The 15,200-nt window shown below is 44.8% G+C and overlaps 1 protein-coding gene across 6 annotated transcripts in view; it reads right to left on the reverse strand.

The window, feature by feature from the left end:
- The window catches only part of ERBB4 (erb-b2 receptor tyrosine kinase 4), a 504,768-nt gene that overhangs the window by 170,952 nt on the left and 318,616 nt on the right, over positions 1–15,200 (reverse strand). For all 6 annotated transcript variants that reach the window (XM_048954014.1, XM_048954011.1, XM_048954009.1 and 3 more), the window contains exon 4: positions 3,262–3,396. In XM_048954014.1, the coding sequence (XP_048809971.1) occupies positions 3,262–3,396 (135 nt within the window). The remainder of the gene's footprint in view (positions 1–3,261; positions 3,397–15,200) is intronic.

Genomic DNA, 15,200 nt, shown 5'->3' on the forward strand with positions numbered 1-15,200 from the left:
TTATTTCACCATATGAATCAGAATGCCAGGTGTAGAGTTATCTGCCCTCACACAGCTGAAGCATGCAGGCTCCCTGGTGCATGTGCTGATTGCATGGCAGCAGTACACACAGAGCCCTACATCCACAGCCACTAACTGTGCTCATCATAGTGGTATGGGTGTGTAATCCAAAGGCTTCCAACAAGAGCTTTTCTGCATGCATTTGATCAGAGCATGAAGCAACGGGTAGAATACATTCCAGGCTAAAGAAAAAGGAGAAGCAGCATTCAGGATTCACACATCTGCAGCACTTCTATTACAGTAGTTAAGATACTACGGCCTTTTCAACTGCTTTCTTAACACTGATATGGCAGTGAAAGCCTGAAACAAAGGGAATCACAAGAGCAGCATCCAGGGAGTGCAGCATCCCAGGAGTGCACCGGCCTCTTCCATCAAGCACTGATGTAAATGAGGAGATATGCACAGAGCTGGCAGATTCAGCTCTATTTCTATTTCAAAGCGTTTTCATTTCATTCTACCCTTTTGTCTCCTTCATCTGCTGACTGCTGTGGAGCAGCACGGAGACCTGCATGCACCCTCCTCTGTGAAGTGGGACCACTCTAAGCTGCTGTGTGTGACTGGGGAGGAGAGCAGCACCAGCGCTTTGCAACACGGGCCTGTGCACCAAGGGTAAGGATGGAGGAGCCCATACCTGCTGCAGTACAGCTGGTAACGTGTTAAGTGCTGCACAGTGGGCATTTCTGAACACAGGGGGGCCTGTGTTCTGTAGGGCCTTCATGTCAGCTACCAGTGGTCGGAAGCAAAGCTAGTGATGCTGAAACCCAGGGCTGAGGGTTTTGGGCCTGCTCAAAGCAATAAGTATCTGGTTCTGAAGCTCATGTTATTCAGCATTTTCTTGGTCCTACAACCTTCTCTGCCAGGGAGGATGCTGAGGCGGTCACAGTGCAAGAGCCCTAACCATTCCTGAGGCAGATGCTCTCCTTCTGCCCCTGCAAGTCAGAGCCACACATGTCACACAGCTCAATCCACCTACCCCATCTTACACAACACCTTTACACAGACTTCCCTAAATTCCTGCTAGTACTGACTCAGTGGAGCTCGACACAGCACATTTGGCAGATTTACATTCACACACTGACACAGCTGCTCTGACAGACCTTCTCCCTCTCCTGTGGAAGTATTCAGATAAGCAGTAAAAAACATTCTTTTTTTTCCCAAGATATTCTGACAGAGAGTCCCAGAGGGCCTTCCTGATATCTTTGGCACTTAGTGTATTCTCAGTAACGCTGAGCAACGTGTACTCACTAAGTTCCAGTGGACTTAGTCAAGATTTGCATTTGATAGAGGCACCTGAGACTTCAGGCAATGTAATACATTCATGTAAAATAAATAGTAAAAATATATTCTGGATCCAAAGCACATGACTCATAGTCTCTGTAGAAGAGTACCAAAGTCTATGTGATGCTCTGAGTACCGTTTGCAGCAGTGGAAAAACAGTAAGGCTGAGCCCAGCAAGCACCCACACTGCTTTGCAGAGTCTGAAAAGTGACATATGAGCCAAATAGGAGAAGCACGTACCCTCACATAATGATGCTCCACAGAGATTTCCATTCTAGGGTTATAATTCAGTGTTCATTGTGTTTTCTCAACCAGCACAAATAACTTGCCTTAATTCTTTAGTAAACTACCAGGGTAACATACTCCCTTTCTCAGAGGGATAGTACTGATGTTGGTTGCTTTTTTAAAAGAGCTTATTGCCTTACTGTTGCAAAAGCATTTTCTGGAAGAGCTGGCAAAGGTTATAAGAAAGCCCAACAACAGAACACAACAGAAAAACAACCAAGTCTCTTTTGTGCTGAAGTAATGATTCCTAGAAGGGTACAGGCATTCCCTAACCTTCTAAGGTCTTATCACTTCTGCTCAGAACTGATCACTGTCAGTGATGAGCTTTCTAATACGCAAATAAGGGAGCTGGCTGTGTTGCAACTATGTCAGGTTTGCAGCCAGAAGGCAGAGGAGCTGAGCCTCCTGGCAGATGAGGACCAGAGGAGTTTGGCAGGCTCCCACAGGAAGCTGAGTCTCGAGTAGCTGTGCTCTTTCTTTGAGCATACAGGTGAGGCACATAAAAGCAAGCCGCCCTTAAAGAAAACAACTGCAACACAAACTGTTAGAAACGAATTGGTGCTTAAAATTTGGGAACTTGGTCAAATAGTCTTCATCCAGAGATTGTTGGTTTGTTTTCAGAATTCTTCACGTGCAGCTGAAGAATTTAAGGTATTTCTTGGCTGCTGCAGAAGCTAAGGAAGCAATCTGTGATTTATACATTCATGCTGGACCCCCTAGGATGTAGCAAGTGATCCAGAACGGCCCTGTATCCAGAATGCCCAGAACAACGTCCCTTCTGGAATCAGTCCTGAATTCAGATCGATTCCTCCCAGCCTATACCTGAATTTCAGTCTCAGTACATCTAAGAGTACTGCCTATGAGCATAGTATGCATCTGGAGAACACTTTCCTATAGTAGGAAGTATTTCACTTGAACACTTAGTATCACTGCATCGCTGATGAATCCACTACAACTCATTACTGCTTCAAGAACCATCTAAAGGTGAATAACTCTGGGGAAGAGAACTGGAAAAACAGGTCAAGCAGATTAATGAAAATATATAGACAAGATTGAAAATGAGAGCATTAGAACAAAGAGCATACTAAACCCAGAGATACTGGTGATGTTGTGAAGACCACCCCACACTTTGCAAATTCTGTTTATTCACAGGTAAACACAAGATAACAGGAGAGCTATTTCTTTCAGCTTCCTTTCTTATTTCAAGTGAGAATATCTGTGAGCCTGTACCATAATTACTCCAGCAGCTAATTGTGATGCCATAGGCGGAACATTGTGACTCGAGGACCAGACTAAGCAGCAGGAATAATTCCAAAACAAACAATAATGTCTGTACTTCCATGGCAGCATAGTGGCATTAGAAATAAACAGAAATAAAAGAAAATGCACAAGAGAGAAAGCACGTGAGAAAAAAAGTCAAAAAATGCATGATGTTCACAAATGCTCTCTACAGATACGGTGTTTTCAAGATTAGGCTGTGTTCTCACAAGTATCATACAAACTTTGAAGAATGCAGTGGAAAGGGAAAAATTACAAATGCAATTCTCCATAACAGAGGACCAGGGACAAACTTGTAGTTGTATTTATACTGTGTCAGGCTGTGCTGATGACAAGACCAAGAATCAAACTGGTACTTACATCCTGAGCTGCCATTCGTTGGAACCAAAGTGAAGTTGGAGGCCCAGGGGTTACGCACGATATCCTGCCAATGAATGGTGTCTGCGAAGCAAAGAAATTTGTTCTGGCCAACATACACCCCTCCATTCAGTATTTCTGCACAAAAGAACAAGAGAACATAGTTGTAAGGCTTCAGGCACACAGCTAATTAAGTTCACTGCTGCTTTGTGCAGGGGAGAGAGAGGGCACAGAATTCAAACATGAAAATTCACACTGTTACCTCATTTAACACTAAAAACGGGATGGTAAATAGCATACAGCATTTGCAAACAGGAACCATTTATTTACAGTCAGAAGTAGCCTGATGAAGACAGGCATGCAGCTGATAGCTTGCTGACTGGGTTTTCTGTGCTGTTCCAGTGTATTCAGGTGTTTAAGAGTACTGTTATATGCAGGTAAAATAAATCCCAAGACTTAACTGACTTCAAAACACACAAGCAGTCACACTACGCCGCATTTCTTTAACACATATGGACACTTAAAGCACAGAATAAGCTGATGTGCCACCCCGAAGGTAAGAATACTCTCATCCTAGAGTAAGTAAGGAGGGTTGAGTTGTCAGGATGTCTAGAGAAGCACCGTGTTTGAGCACACTGTCGTGCCATACAGCCCAGCTGCACAGCTCTTCTGCACTGCCTCACACAATTCTGGGTACCAGTGAATCACCAGCAACCTTTGAAATCACTAGGAATCCATTCTCATCAAACATTCCGTCATAAAACCTACTTAAAAAAATCCATATGAGGTCCATGTTCTTGTATGAATCCCAGCTCTCTGTCCAAGGAGATCACAGTGATACAGCAAGCCAGGGCAGCAATCACAGGTAAATTAGGACTTCAGCGCTTCTGGCTGTTTAGAAGTAGCGCTGGGGTCTCCTTTGGGACAGTAACTTTCTTTTTAACCTTCTAAACTCTCTTTCTAGCTGTTTCTCTTCTTAGCCTGACTCCTGCATTTCCAAAGCAAAGGAAAATCCCTTCATCTTTCACTCCAGCTAGCAGAAGCAACGCAGCCGAAGCCTCCTGCACCACTTAGCGTCAGACTGCAACCAGCAAAGAAAAGCTGAAGGTTTGGTCACTAATGGCACCTCCTGATGACATGAAGTGGCGCTATGCAGCCATGAGCGACACACCTCTTAAAATGACATTAAGAGGAAATCTCAAGCACTGTGGCAATGACTAGGTGTGCTGATAGCCCTCATCTCCCATAAAAGCCCTTACAAGCCTCAGTGGGAATACTAACGTTGACAAACAACCAGGAGTTACTGTGTTTTTCTTTGAACATTTCAGAGCACACAGGACACAACGCAGGGGAGGCAGCCCCCAATAGAAGAGTGTATTAAATAAAGGATCGTCTGTAAATACATCCTTCTGCCATATTAATGGGTTCAGAGCATTGATACCTATTTCTCAGAAAGCTCTGATTTGAAAGCTTGGCTTTTCATTGAAAAGGAGCTTAAAAACAAAAACAATAATAATAATCTTATACAGAAAAGAGCCCAGATTAGTTAGAGAGATGATCTGTCTGTATGATATTCTTATGATCCCCGAAAAAAACCCACAGCCATCCAGCATCTGCTAGCAATTCTGCTCGGGGGAAAAAGTGGGACTCAGAAGCACACTTGAAAACATGATTACTGATGATTTCTCCGTGTCGTCCCAGCTACACAGGATTATCTAATCCACAATGGCCCAGATTTTGATTAAAAATAACATCTAACAAGCCATGGAAAATGAAGAAATCTACCCTGATAGCTTCCAAAACACTTGCACATGACTCCAAATAGAGCCACTATCAGCTGGGGCCCCTGAACACCTGCTGCTGGCATCACTTCTGCTTTTTAGAGCATCTGCTCATGACAACACCTAACAAATTTTCTACTTGATCCAAGAAACTTTGATAGTTTCTTTGATAGCGTCTTTGATAGACGCATTCTTGTCTATCAGGCACCACCTCACTCTAAAAATATTTCTAATAGTTTCAATTTGTGGAGAAATACAGCAAACATGGAAGGTGGACCGACTTCCTCACCACTGAATAACAGCTGTCATACCTGCTGCCTGCCCCCCAAAACCTGGACAAATGCCCCAAACCACACCGTTTCTCCTAGGTGACAGGATTCAAGTCTACAGGTCTGTTTGTGCAACCAGGCGCTAAGAAACCTGAGTAACAGTATCAAAGTTGGGCTCTTGCAGCTGTTAAATGGCCATAAACTCCAAGTTCAGGACCACGCTTCACCTTCTTTTGCTCAGCTCCTCCCATTCTGTCAGATCTAAACTCTGTCCCCTCCTACCTCCCTTTCCCACTTTCTATTGCATGGTTCTTTATGCAGTCCTTGGCACGTGTAAATCAGCACAGATGTATTGGCTACACTGAATTAACAAACGCAGATTCATTCTGTGCTTCTGCGCCCTCTCTTAGCAAGAACAATGCCTGGAAAGACCTAATAAACCCTGATACGTGTTAAGCAAACGAAGCACAAACGCAATCAATAAACAAAAGAGTTACTGTATAATGAACTCATCATCATAAAGTCATCATCTCCTTTTAATTTACAGCGCCGAAAGTGGGTGATAAAGTTAAACAATAAACAGGAGGAGCAAGGCGGGGATCTCCAGCTACGCAGATGAGCAGGCAAAGGAAGGCAGGCACAAGAGGGCTTTTTCCTCCTTTGTGCAACACGAGGAGCCTTCCTGCTGGGCCCTGCCAAGGACAGACAGCAGCCAGAACAACACAACCACCAGTGGGCTTTATTTCTCCTGCAAAGAACAAAGCCAAGGGCTGCTGAAGATGCATGAACAAGCACTGCTTACAGCAGCATGTACTTCAAATATCCTATAGAGGAGAGTATTTCTGCCTGGTAACACAATTTTTGTATGAGGCCAGAAAATGATTAATCCAAACCCAGCCCTGCTGCGCGGAACGGAGCTGCATGGCCTGCAAATGTCTCCCGTGGGCTCCCATACTGCTCCAAGGCACAGAGCTCCAAAAGGGGATTTGGAAGCATGTGCCCTGCCAGCTCTCTCCAGGAAACGAGGGGCAGGTGATGGTGCAAGGCTTCCTGCAAGCTGCCAAGAGCCACGCGTCAGTCTCACCATCCTCCGTTTTGGCACCAGGGCTGCAGCTGGTGCTCTGAGCAAAGGAGCAGCTCCAAGGCTTTTTGCCAGTTGATCCCAAGTGAATAAAATCTTATCCTCCTTATTGGAGCTACTCTTCTGGCTTAAAAGCAGTATGATGCTGTCACCCAAGTTATATGAAAATAAAGCAGTGAGCGCGCTCAGCACTGACTTCTGTCATTATTTTGCTTATTGTGTGGAGAGCTGCCAAATGATTGTGGGGAACTTACATCTGCATATTATTAAAATTCTATTAAATGCTTATTTATCCAGGGACTGGAATCAGAAATGTATTATCCATTTTATCTGCTATTTTCTGGCTTCCATTAGCCAGGAGATGAAGCAGAACGATTACCATGTACTCTGGTAACCTACCTTACAATGCCAACAGCAGAGCAGTGACACATACAGGTCTCTGGCAGCCATGAAACACCAACCTCTTCTACTTCCATAGAGGCATGGAGAGATGCAGCACATGCAACTTATACTTGCTCTGCTATGTTCAAAAAGGGCTAAATTCAAAGCACTTGCACTAAGTTTGAGTGGGGTCAGTGAAAATACATTACCAGCTGCCAGAAGCTTCAGACACAAATGGACCATCCATTTGTGGATCTATGTGCACTGGAGATGGAAAGAACTTCTTTTCATCCACCTGCCAAAAGGGCATTTTCTTCAGCTGCTTTTTTCTTACGTACAGTAAAATCCCCCACGGTTTGTTATCTAACTCCTAAAGCGGATTCAATCGCCAAAACATGCTCGCATCCTGCTCTGTACCCTTAAGTGCAAATAACTTGTGTGTTGATATGCAGTGGGAGCTGCTGGCAATTACTTTGCAGTTCAATCCAGTTCTAAAATAGTTATAAAATCGGTTATAAAACTGCTACTTTTCTTGAGGGTTACAAATTAAAAGCTTCTTTCTGGTCCCGAGAAGCCAGCTGCCAGACTGAACTGGAGGGAGGCATGAAGAGATGGAAAAGAACTAGCTTTATGGTGGACAGAGCAACAGAAAGGATTTAGTTCAGGTAACTGTTAGGAACACCCACTGTAACAAGCTCAGAAGCAAAACAGAAGACACCTTACACGGTGACTGCCCCCTAACGAAGCAGCTGCCTCTTACACAACACCACATACTGGTGTTCTCTGCACATACATATCATGCAGTGCTTATTAATGGCACTTACTTTCCAAGGTCAGCCTCCATTACAGCCAAAGCATCACTGCATGCTGATAGTGCTGCAGCTTTGCCATTATCACCCAGATGATAGGGATTTGTTGTCAGGTATCGTATCACCCTCAAAACACTGTCAACATTTGAGATGCTGCTTGTGAAAATGGCTTTGGCCTGGAGATTTCATGCCAAACCAAGTCTTTGGATCTCTTAGCAAACTAAATTGCTCACGAACCACTGGGAAAGCACTATAGGTCCATCATTAATAAGCTATGTCTTAAGGGTAATGAGAACTGTGTGCTTTAGGAGACAATAGCTCATCCATCATCAATCAAGATTTGAAATTTTTATACAGATGATTTAAGAAGAGTCCAACTGTGTAAAATTGAAATGTCACGTTTGTATTGGGAGAAAGGGGGAGCTTGATAATGGAAATGAGAGTTTTAACCTTCTCCATTTCAGCTCAATGACCATATTGCGAAGCTCACGGATGTGGAATCTGTGTACCAGCTAGAAGCCCCGCACAGCCTTCGATCTCAATTACACAATTTCAAGTAAAGATTACTTGGGTCATTAGCTAGAAGTCAGTTTCAAGGCTCGACAGCAACAGCAAAATATTCTTTATTTCTATCACAAGCACTCAATGTTATGTGCGGGCTGCGAGTCCGTATGTCCAACTGCTCAATAACTAAGAACACTGGCTGTAGCAACGGAGCATAAATCTTCAAAATCTGTCTTGCTCCCTAAGTGAGAATGAGCAATTTCAGTACTTCTCACTATGGATGAGCTACCTTTTCACCATTTCATCGCTACAGTGCGTGAGGATGGATCTGCATGGTCCTTGTGAGTCATTTAACTACTGCATTAAAGGACAACAGGCTCTGGCCAAGCCATCTTTAGCAATCTCACCAAAGAGTTTCATTAACAGCTAAAGTCACATTAAACAAACTCAAAGAGGACATGAGACCTGCTCAGATAATTCCTGACTTTGCGCGTGTCCGAGTTCCTCCTCTGCCCTACCTTATTAATTTTAAGGCATCATTTAACACGATATTTATCTTACTTTGTAAAAAAGAAATAGCGCTGCAAGTTCTTCCAGCCCTTTGGGGTAAACACGCCAGATTTAAAATACACATTCCATGCCTACCCCATCTGCAGAGAACCACAAGCACCACGTAACTCAGCATCAGGCTAATGGGTCCCATTTTTCCTTGTGCTCCGAGCAGCTACTGAGAACACAGGGCACATAAAACACATCCACGTGGCCCCAAGAGCTTCAATGTATGGAGAAAGCCATCCAGAACAGAAGACAGTAGAAAGAAACAGCTAAACGAAATAAGTACCAGAAAAACATCCCATCTATCTGAAAGGAGAGAAAACAGATATAAACTCAAGATGTGCTTCTTTTCACAAGAAACAGTCCTGTGTAAAATACCTTACTAAACATACCTGGCTTCTGCTAAGGTAGAGAGTACGTCTCCATAATCCAGTTAGACCGAGTTGTACTAGCAGCTGCTCAGTTAAATGAATTTTGCAATGATCAGGGCCTATTTAGATCTCAATTCCCCCAAAATGTTTAAGCTCAGGTTTAAACTGATATCATCTCCTTCACCTCCAGTTCTAGTGGAGTTTTCCTACTCGTGCAGTTGTTACTCCACCTTGGTAAAGGAGAATAAAAGGATGCACTGACCAGCCAGCACAACTTTCCTTAACCACGTACCTTAACCACACCATCAGTAACGCAGTACCCTTGATTTTAACTAACTAGGAGGGAAGCATAAAGCTGTACAATCAGCCTTAGGTCTGGCATTTCCTCCTCAGATGTTATCCGCAGAAGCAGCAGGAGCTGTTTACGATGTTACCCACCTCATCTGTTTGGTTCCATTCACATCACTGACTTCTGAAAGCTGTTTGACCCTCCTGAGGAGCTTTACCGTAACACATAGACTCTGTTACAGGGATATTAATTTTCAGAAGATGATAACTGCATCACTTTTTTTGTGAAGTCAAATTTTACTCCTGGTGTTAGCAGCCAACTGCTTGATTTACTGCTTTCTCAATCTAATTTTTGGGGAGGACAGGTAGATTAACAGGTATAAAACATAACGCTGCAATGATAGGGCTTCCTGTGGTGTCACCAAACTAGAAGCACTGCAGACAGTGAGATGAGGGGTCACCACACAGTGTGCTGCATGAGCGAGAGCAGAGGCTGGAGTGGGTGATTCCTGGATGCCCCTTCCAACCTGAATATTTCTGCCATTCCATGACTATCTACCTCCTACTACACAGTCCTTACAGTGTTCTACATGCAAACTGGTGAAAAAGCACATTCACAATGCAAAACACCCATGCAGAATAAGCCACGTATTTAAAAACATATCACCTACGTGTGTCAAGAGGTGCTTCAGCCACAACTCAAAAGGTTCAAAATCTGCTAATCCCAAATAATCCTCCCTGCCCTTGCTCCTCAGCAGAAAGCCAGCAGAAGGGGAGATGATGTACAGTGTGCTGGGTGCATCTGCAGGCCACAGAGCAGACTGGTATCCCTGAGGCCTCATCTAGAGGCTCTGACAGATACTGCAGTACTGGCGTTTATTTCCGCTGTCTGATCAGCTTTAACAGTGAGCATCCTATGCGGTACAATCTACTGCAATGACCCAAGGCAGCTGTCCCAAGGCTTGCCTTTCAGTCTTTCATGACACTGACTCTGCTTTGTGTCAGACATTCTCCAAATCTCTCAATGAAGACTGAACAGACCCCAGTGCTGCTGCTTCTGCACTGTGGAAATGTCACCCGTGCCCAGAGGTTGCACACATCTACATCAGCTCCTTCATCTGTCACACCGATCAGATGCTGCAATGGTGCAGCATCAACGCACAGCCAGGCCACTCCTTCTGTCTCACTGCATTGGTTCCACAATCATTCTCCCTCAAGAGCTTGCACTGCCAATGAAGCATTTCTCCAGATGGGTAGTTTCTGCTCCTGTGGGGCAGTCTGAAGAAATGCGGGGCAGTGATGAGAACCTTCCATTTCAGGACAGAAAACGTTGTAGCTGGTGCTTAGAGCATCATCTTTCATTTAGCATCAACTGTGTGAACCAAATTTGAGAAATAGCACTCAAAACACTTTTATTTTTCTTCCCTAAACATTTTACAAAATTCACTTCATGAAACGCTCATTTCTTCACCCAGGATATGGACCCATACCTTGACTGATTCACTTCTGTGCTGCCAAGACAGACAAGCACTTAAATGCCTCTCCTTGGCAGGACACTTGATATATAATATTTTGATCAAACCTGAAATGTTTCATGCCTGCTAATGGCAGCTCTCAATTTATCTTTCCCATCTGCAGTGATATGTAACAGGGAGACTGCCGTGTCCCTGTTCTCCTGCAATCATCTCATTATAGGAGGCATCGTGCGACTCAGTGTTCCATGACGGTTCGTATGCCACTGCTGCATCCTTCCCAAGCGTTCCTTTCATGTGGGAAGCCAAGCAGCAGCATGAACAGAAACCTCATCAGAGCCAGGGGCATCTGACCGCAGCAGGGTTTCCCTGCAGCACCCCTGGAAGCTTCAACTCCAGCATTATTTGGCAGTATATTTTCTTGATTCTTTTCACGCAGCCAGACAAATTCAAGAAGCCTGCTTTCTATCCCAAGCACATCTGGCACTCAGGCCGCACGCTTGGCAAACAGACTGATGGCCTTCTGTCTTGGAGTGCGAGCGCCTCAAGTACATCCTGATTGGCATCAGCGTGCAGAAATTCCTTCTCCCTTCAATAAAATAGTTAAGATCTGGATGCAGTGGTAATTTCTACCATTTACTGAAAGGCTGTAAAAAATTACTGGCTCCACAGAGCCCTTCTCTTTCAAAACTGTCATAATGTGGCTTGGAATACGCTGGGAAGGGTGCCCAGAGCTGCGTCCAGCTGCATCCTGCGCTTCAGTACAAGCATTTGCATACGGGCTGGTAATTGGCATGCAGTTAGTTGGATGCCAGATACAGCAATTGCATAACCCAGCTCATCTTTTTTTTGTGGGCCTGAAAGAGTCTCTGTTTGCTGAGCTTAAAATCTCTATATGGGATCTCCTCAAGAATGGTCACACACTACCAGGCCATGTGGTCAACTTGTCCTGAGATATTGCACCAACTCTCTGAAGAAGAATTTCAGTGGAAAGCTGTCTGAGATGGGAAGTGCCCGTGACTTTCCCTGGCTTTGCTGTGCTGATGGTGTGTGCATGACAAACTGCCAGCCCTCCTCCTGCACAGGGGCTGCCCAGCAGCTCCAGCACAGCTCCTGGGAGCAGAGGGCTGGGACTGTTCGCCCTCTCACCACTGTGACTGGAGACAGCCAAAAGGGCCTGTAAACTGAGGAACAGCCTACATGATCATTCTAATTAACATTCCTTTCTTGTCAGTTAACAAGTTTGCTAAGGTCTGAACCCCTACTATCCCAACTTGCTTAGTGCTTCTTTTTCTCCCATTTTCTTCCACAATTGCTAAGAGGCCACTGTCAGTACTGCTTCTTGCTTTTGCACACACACTATATTCAGGCTTGGAACCTGATGGGATGTTGGAGAACCTGCTCATGCTGCCAAGCACTGACACCATGGGCACACAGCCAAAGCGTGCTTGCTAACTGTTCACCAGCCCCAAATCTCATGTGTTCCCCAACCATTGCATCTGGCCACAGATCACTTGGTTACACCCAAGTTCTGCATGCCTAATAAAATACAAGAAACAGTGTCAACAAATAAACCGTGGCTATCACAAAAAAAAAAAAAATTAAAAATCCAGAGTTCATATTAACTTTAAGATATTAACCTCAGACCAGGTACTTATGGGGGCAAATGATCACCTTAATCACGCCTAGGCAACCAGCTGGGTCATTGGGCACTAGAGCAACAGCCACAAGGTAGTAAGCACAAGGCACAGCTCAGGGTTGCTCTATTAACTTTTTTTTAGGACCACCATATCTCTCCTCAATCGTTCTCTAGTTCTTCTGCTTGCTGTTAAATAAGAGTCCTTCTCACCTCCCACCAGTCTTCATTTCATGAAGGCCTCCTCCTACCTCACTTTCTTAAAAACTACCATGAAAACATCCTCTTTTTTCCTTTCTTTCTAGCAATACTGTGACCAACGCAGCTGCAAACATTCCCACCACACACCTCCTTCATTTCCCCAGCAGATGACCTGCTCTGAACCCAATCTGCTCTCCATTACAACACAGTAGACCAAGAATGTCCCCTTGGCCTGCACTGACTTGAGACTGCAGTGAGCTGTGCGCCCCATGCACACAGGACATCTCTGCTCACTGCACGGTGGGCGGATTTTGCCCTGTATCTGTGCAACCTCGGCAGTAACAAGGGGAACCTTCATTGTCATAGCTGGTAGAAGAACACTCTTCCCAGAAGAAGGATGCTTTTGCCTCCAGCATTTCACCACTGTGCCATTAAACTAGCCCCAACATTTTTCTATCGGCAGTCAGTGATAGTGCACAGTTTGTCCTTGTCTGCATTCTAGCTAAACTGTGTTTGGCACTGATTAATGATATCTATTTCAATGAGATCATTTTTAATAATGCAGACAACAGGAGGGAAGTGTAAGCATCCAGACCCACCAATCCAGTCGTTACAGCTGCTATCCTCAGTACTAAGGACAAGTCTTGATGTTTTTTTGCCCAGGAGCTTCCCAGCACATGAACAGATGATGTGCTGAGTGCAGAACAAAGCAGCTGCTTTCCCAGTGTCAGGGCTGGGCTCCACTGCATTCAAGCTTGACTCTTTGCACTCTGCACTGCCCATGCTTAGTTTTGTGGCTTTTCTCACCATTGCCTCTTAAGGTCAATCCATCATCATCGACACAACTGATAAGTAAATGAATTAGTAGAACAGATATCCTGAATGATTATTTCTCTCTGAGTGCTGTGGCCCAGAACTACACAAATGTTAACAAAGGGACATGGTTGTTGATCTGATGAAATACTGGGGAGGGAAAACAACATTCTCCTGAATTTTCTAACTTCTCCTTTGGCTCTAGTAGCTTGTTTTCCTCCCTTGCTTGAGCTTCAAACCTTCTTGCTCAAATAGCATAAAAAGTCAGGGTAAGGCTGCAGAAGTGATATACCTGGCTGTTCCTGGTCTTCAAAGGCTACAAAACATCTGTTGGTTGGCAAGAGCAATTAATTAGTGAAACTGAAAAGATGGTCCGTTTTTCACAAAGGCTTGGATGAAGCAGAGGAGGGGGAGACAACTCCAGGAAAGTCAAGCCTCACGAAGGCCTGCGAGCTGTGTGCCTCTGGGCAAATTCCCAAGGCTAAAATCTCAATGAATAAAATGGTTTTTAATTCCACGGGATTTCTAATTACAGCTCAGAGAAGGTAATGAGATGTGATGTAAATGTTTAAATGAAAAATAACTAAAATGAAAAGCCTGTCAAAGTTACCAGCCAGTCCCTCAGACCCACGGCAGGGACCGCCCTGCTGGGCAGCCTGGGGTGGCCAGGCAGGGTCCTATGGCATGCCCAGTGCTGATGTACCTCCCAAATCACCTCCCTTGTTAGGCAACTAATGAAGAAGGCCTTCTCTTTCAGTGCACCTCTAAGTCTAACTAATTTTGGTGGTTACAACACACTGCATCCTCCTATTTTCATGGGAAAAAAAAATATATATCCATCTTCCCATCCCAAATGTTTCAGGTCACGTTCCACTGGGTGAGGAAGACAGTGAAAATCCAACTGCAGACATGAAAGGAGTTGAGTAAAAGCCATCACTGATCTAAGAGCTGCTGTTTTCCTGGCACACTTTTTAGTGAGGATTCCCACTCCTGCACATGAGGGGCCTTCTGCAAAGCAGTGCAAAGAACCTCTGACCAAACTCAGGGGAGAAACAGGCAAGAGTAGTGAGGCTGAACACTGTGGTCTCCGCAAATGTACTGCAGGGCATTATGTCTGATCATTCTGTCACTGGCTTTCTTATTTTCGCTTGTGGGAAGATCTTATCCTTCCCTTTTCCCCGCTTTATATCATTTGAGAACTAACCTCTCACAAAAGGCTCCTATGAGCAATCCACGCATCAGATAGACCCATGTGGATCAACAGTCCCCTGAGCCCCGACACCTCTTCAGACACAAGCACCTGCAGAGAAACCAAGCCCACGGCAAACTGATGGCACAGCACCGCTGCCATCTCCTTAGGTGTGGATAATGCATCCCCACTGCAGGGCAGCTGGGGAAAAAAGGGTTCAGAAAAGATTAAAGGTTGGTGGTCTGGGCTGAACCTTTAGCACAAATCACAGTCTGCATAAAACCATCTTGCAAACAGCAAGAGGGGAAATTCCTAGAGCGTGTAATATGCAGGAACCTCGCAGATTGTACCAGAATGAGAGGCACAAAGGCACATCCGAGTGACCTCTGGAAAGCATGCTGCTGTACATGCACAGTTGGCAAAGACTGGTTACTCTCAGATGAATGAGACCAACATCTGCTTACAAGCACAGTGGCATTCTAGTGGGGTACATAGTGCAATACTCAGTGGGGTACATACACTGCAATGCTTTGCAGTTTTTAATGCTAGGTTGTTTTTTCACTCAGAAGCTGCCTGGTGCTTCCCAGGGGAA

This window comes from Lagopus muta, chromosome 8 (genome assembly GCF_023343835.1).
Source record: "Lagopus muta isolate bLagMut1 chromosome 8, bLagMut1 primary, whole genome shotgun sequence".
Classification (NCBI taxonomy): Eukaryota; Metazoa; Chordata; class Aves; order Galliformes; family Phasianidae; genus Lagopus; species Lagopus muta.